This window comes from Physeter macrocephalus, unplaced genomic scaffold (genome assembly GCF_002837175.3).
Source record: "Physeter macrocephalus isolate SW-GA unplaced genomic scaffold, ASM283717v5 random_283, whole genome shotgun sequence".
Lineage (NCBI taxonomy): Eukaryota > Metazoa > Chordata > Mammalia > Artiodactyla > Physeteridae > Physeter > Physeter macrocephalus.
Window position 1 is genome coordinate 20,211 of NW_021145569.1, and position 5,004 is coordinate 25,214.

Sequence of the window (5,004 nt, forward strand, 5' to 3'; positions counted from 1 at the left end):
CGCCTTGAGGGCGGCGGGGCGCGGCGGCGGGGTCTGGTGCACCGGGTCCAGGGCCGTGTTGTGGACGACCTTGCTGAGTCCGGCTTCCTGTTTGATCTTGAGCTTGAGGCCGATGCGGCTCCGGGCCTCATAGGTCTTGATGGGCGGGCGGTTACGGGAAGGCATCGGGCCGTCCTCGTCGGCGTCCAGGGAGGAGGCAGCGGAGGACAAGGAGGACGAGGACAGGGAGGAGGAGGACGCCCGGGCCCAGCTCACGGAAGCGGAGCCGCCCGCCCCACCGTGCCGGATCACCAGCTTGGTGGGCAGGTGCAGAGGGGGTTGGGTCGGGGCCCCAGACGCTGAGGACGGTGGCGGGCCGTGGCTGGGGAGCCGGTGTCCCTCGGAAGAGGCGGCGATGGGGAGGCCGAGAGAGCGCGAGGAAGACACGTACTCATCTGCAGGAGAAGGGGGCCAAGAAGACCCAGGGGGTTAGGGAAAGCACGAGGCGCCTGCAGAGCAGAGCCGAGAGGAGCCGGCGTACACTGAGCGCCTACTACCTGCCAGGCCCGGGGCTAAGCCCTTGACCCATCGAGTCCTAAGGACATACCGCTAGGTAGGACCCTTTACCCAATTCCCAAGTCCCCCCAGTGTGCAAGCCCAGGTCAGCGCCGGAGAGCGGACGCCACCTTAACTTCTGCAACCCAGGCACCTTGCTTGCTTCACCCCAGTCCTGGCTCTGCTCCCCCGCTTGTCTATCCCCCGGGGGTGGCAGAATGTTCCCTCCATCCAGGCCAGGATCGAGGAGGTGAAATGGACACACGGTGATGGAGGAAGAGGAAGATGAGCTCAGCTTTCTGTGGTTTCAGAGCCGGGAGCACTCGGCAGGAAGGCGGGGCTCGGGCGCCGCCCAGTGGTGGGGTGAGGTAGGGCCACGCACCCTGCTCCCGCCCCAAGTCTAATTCGGCGGCTCTGGCACTGGGCGCTACGCGGGTAGGAGTCGGGGACTCCGCCTCTCTCCCCTCTCACCAGGCTTCTCCTTGGCCAGCTGCTTGTCCAAGGCCAGCGTGGTCTTTTCCTCCTGAATGAACATTCGGTCGATCATTACCATCTCCGCTGAGGGGCTCACCCTCTGAGGGGGCAGAGAAGACAAGATGCGCAAGTGAAGAGGTGAGGTGGGGGAGGGGACGCGAGCAACCGGCACGGATGGCAACACATTCCAAACCGTCCTTGTGATCCCACCCAGCCCCCCTCCCTCTTCTTGCCCAGAGGCGGTGAGGGGAAAGGGCGGGGTCCCCCGGGGAAGAAGGCGACGGCCACCCTACCCGGGACTCCTCCAAGAGCAGGAGGCGGTATTTATTGAGCATGGCCTGGGTGCGTTTCAGCAGCTGCGTGGAGACCGTCTCAAACTCCTCGTCCACTGTGGGGGAAGAGAAGGGGTCCGGAGGCCCAGATGTTGGGGACCTAGGGACCCGCAGATGCGCACGGAGCTGGGCGCATCCTGACCCAGTCAAGGGCGCGTGCAGAGCTGCACTAGCATCTGCTCCTTGGCACCCTCTTCAGTCCTCGCCACCCGCCTCCACACGCCGGGGACAGGGTGGGGAGAGTCCCAGGGGAGGCCTCACCTTTGTGGTAGTCGTTGGGGGAGGGGAGGGCACCCTGGTAGACGTGGTAGGGCAGGAGGCGATGCAGGGCGTCCTCGAAGGAGGGGAAGGCCGTCTTGTAGTCAGGGTGCAGGACGGAGCCCTGATGTTTGTGCAAATGCTCCAGAAAGCTGGGGGGTGGGGAGGACACCACACATACACACACACACACACACACACACACACACACACACACAGAGCTGGTGGTGAGGCCAGGAGACAGCAGATCCTGGACCCTGAGCCCCAGGCCACAAGGCAGAAAACGACGGGACAGGGAAAGGAACGCTGGGGGAGTATGTGCTAACGGGTGAATGTGCCTGTTCTGCCTCAGTGCGTCTCTGGGGACAACCAAAGGCAGTAGGCGCTATCATTATGCCCATTTTACAGATGAGGAAACTGGGGTCCACAAAGGTGAAGTCCCTGACCCAAAGCACCTACAGCGAGGAAGAGGCAGCGCTGGGAGTCAAGAGGCCAGAGCTTGAGACTCAGCCTCCATGCAATACCGTCTCCTGCCACCTGGGGTCAGCATGTCCCCGCTCTGCCTCTGACCCAGCAGCAGGCTTGGGGAGGCGGGCAGGGAGGTTGGGCCCCTGGTTGGTTGGTTGATAAGATCCTGTTCTCTCAATGGGCTGTTTTCTAGCCCAGCACGTAAACATTATGTAAGAATGTACATAATGTCCCACCAGACATGCTTGGCTGTACCCTGTGCTCTAGACCAGCAGCCCCCGCACACCACGGGGGCAGGACCTGGTCTGGCACAGGACTGGACACTGTATGAGGACACGACCAACACTCTCGGTGGCAGGAGGGCAGAAGGGAGGGACAGAACGCAGGCAAGCCGCCTATCCACCCAAACATCGGATCAGCCACGCGCCAGTCTGATTACCACCCACCCGTCTATTCACCCGCCCAAACACTCATCACCCAGCCCCTGAGAAGAAGCGCTGCCTGCCCCGGGCCTGTGTGAGACGCTGGGGGTGCAGAGGTGACCAAGCCACGCCAAATCCCTCCCTCTTGAAGCCAGCAGCCCAGCTGCCTCATGAATTCTCCTCATACAGCCTCACCGAATCCTCACCCATCGCCCTATGATCACTACTATTCCCACCCCACTTTCTAGAGGGGGAAGCTGAGGGTCTTCAGGGAAATGGCACTGCCCAAACCACAGGGCTAACGAGAGGTGGAGGGACAGCACGGGGTGGGAAGGCACAAGGACCGGGCACTGAACTCACCAGGCTTCTTTGCTGGGCTGAAGGGGAGGTGGTTTCTTCAGGCTGCTCAACTTGCTCTCATACTGCGGGGTGGGGGAAGAGGCCAATGAGAGGTACTGCGACGGAGGAGCCTTCCCTTGGCAGCCTGCCCCTCTCTACCCCCCAGCCCGGGACAAAGATGGGAGGGGGCCGACGTCGCCCGAGATGGGGTCCTGGTCCCAGCTGCAGGACGCCCTGCCCATCCCATTCAACCTGCGGGGAAGACCCGGGCTGGATCCAGGGGCGGGACACGGTGAGGAGAGGGTGACAGGCAGGCTCGAGCCCTCGGCGCCCTCCGCCTGGGTCCCCTCCAGCCCCTTATCCGGCCTGGGTCTCTCGGCCTCCGCCTGGCGTCTCCCTCCCTGCGCACCAAATGGCCCTTGCATCCCTCGTCCTTGTCCGGCATCTGATTTGCACAGAATCTTCTCATTTTGCCTAAATCTCTCTCTGGACTTGCCTTGCTCACGCCCGGTCCTCCCTCTCAAGCTCTTTCGAATCTTGGTCTCCGCCTCGGTCTCCCCGCGACCCCGCACACAGTCTCGCCCCTCCAGTCTGGGTACCACTATCCTAGTTCTCCCCGCAACCTCCCCCCGCATCTCCGCCGTCTCCGTTTGACTCAGCGTCTCACTGCCCACCCCGCCCTGCCCCTCCGTCTAGGGTCTCACCCCACCTGTCCCGAGCCCATGCAGCCCCTCCTCCTACAGTCAAGCTCTCACCTGCTCCAGTCCCCAGTGACTATCTGGGTTCTCACTCAAGCCATCTCTCCTATCATCACCCTGTCATTTTGGTGTCCGGGAGGGGTCTCTGTCCAACTATCTCAGTCTCCCGTGTCCCGCCCAGACCGTCCTGGTGTCTCACCCGTCGCCAGGCTGTGTCTCATCTGCTCGTCTCTGTCTGCCGGTCAGCACCCCCTGCCCCTCCGGCCCCCGTCCCGGTTTCCCGGCGATGTCGCTCGGGCCCTAGCCCTCCACTCTGGCGGCCCCTTACCTGCAGCCCGGAGGACTTCCCTGGCCCAGATGCAGCGGCCTTGGCCACAGTCAGGGTCGGGAGGTTGCTGGCAAAGGCTTTGCTCTCGGCGGGAAGCAGAGGAGGGAGGCCTGGGGGCGAGGTGGGGCAGACAGGGCTCAGGGGTCGCTGGCACCAAGGCGCCTCCAAAGACGCGACCCTGCACCCCTCACTTCTCTGCTTCTTTGGCCTCGGTGGCTGTGTCAGCCCTGGAGGGAGTGCCCCCGGAGGGACATCTGGAGAGACGGCCCTTCCTCCTCCACCTTCCCTGTCCCGGGAGGTCTGGGCGACCCCTTGGGCTCACGCCCCCAGGCTCTGCCCTAGCCCGTCCTCCCCGGCCCTCAGCCCCCCGTCCACCCACCTTCGGGCCCCCCAGCTCTCGTGCGTGGGCCACCTCTCCCCTACCTGCAGTGGCCACGGGCGCCGGGGCCGGGCCATGGCTGGGGGCGGTGGAGGTCCCACATGGGGCCTGCCCGCTGACCAGCCCGGAGGCGGTGGGGCTGCCGAGGGGCCCCAGGCTGGCGGAGGTCTGCGGGGCGGCGGGGGCGCCCACAGCCTTGCTCTGGAGAATGATTCCGGACGGCACCTGAGGAGGGCGACAGGTGGCTGGGGGGCACACGCTAGGAGTGGGGGCGGCCAGGAACCAGGGCTGGGGGCGAAGACAAAGCCATGAAGTGCCAGGGGCTCCGATGGGACTGAAGGGGCGGGCGGGGCGGGCGGGGGGCCGGTCCCTGCCTCCGATTACCTGGTGAAATCTCTCGAGAAGAGCCTTCGGCTGGGGCAGCGCCGGGAAGGGGGTGGCCACCATCTGGAAGGTCCGAGGAGGCGGGGGCGGGGGCGCTGCGGGCTCGGGGACCAGGTGGAGGGTCGGAGGGGGCGTGGGGGACTTGTGGGGCCCCTGGCCAGGGGGGAACTGGAGCTGGAAGTCGGGCGGCGTGGGGGCTGGCAGCCTGGAGGACGTCTCGGAGGAGGAGGCCACGACAGAGGAGGTGGAGGCTGGGGCCAGCGGCCCCTCCAAGGGCTGGGATGGGGGTCGCAGAGGGGGCTGCGGTGGGCCTGGGGCAGGGGGGGCCGGCGTGCTCGCAGGTGGGGGGACGCCCAGCTGGTTCTGGATGACAAAGATGCTAGGCAGA

General features: G+C 65.3%; 1 protein-coding gene across 1 annotated transcript in view; it reads right to left on the reverse strand.

Annotated features, from left to right (window-relative positions):
* Positions 1–5,004, reverse strand: part of BICRA (BRD4 interacting chromatin remodeling complex associated protein) — a 53,577-nt gene that overhangs the window by 1,714 nt on the left and 46,859 nt on the right. Inside the window, exons 9-16 of the mRNA XM_055082787.1 lie at positions 4,617–4,997; positions 4,277–4,457; positions 3,854–3,963; positions 2,849–2,910; positions 1,602–1,750; positions 1,302–1,396; positions 1,006–1,108; positions 5–434 (exon numbers count right to left, since the gene is read on the reverse strand). Of these exons, the coding sequence (XP_054938762.1) occupies positions 5–434; positions 1,006–1,108; positions 1,302–1,396; positions 1,602–1,750; positions 2,849–2,910; positions 3,854–3,963; positions 4,277–4,457; positions 4,617–4,997 (1,511 nt within the window). The remainder of the gene's footprint in view (positions 1–4; positions 435–1,005; positions 1,109–1,301; positions 1,397–1,601; positions 1,751–2,848; positions 2,911–3,853; positions 3,964–4,276; positions 4,458–4,616; positions 4,998–5,004) is intronic.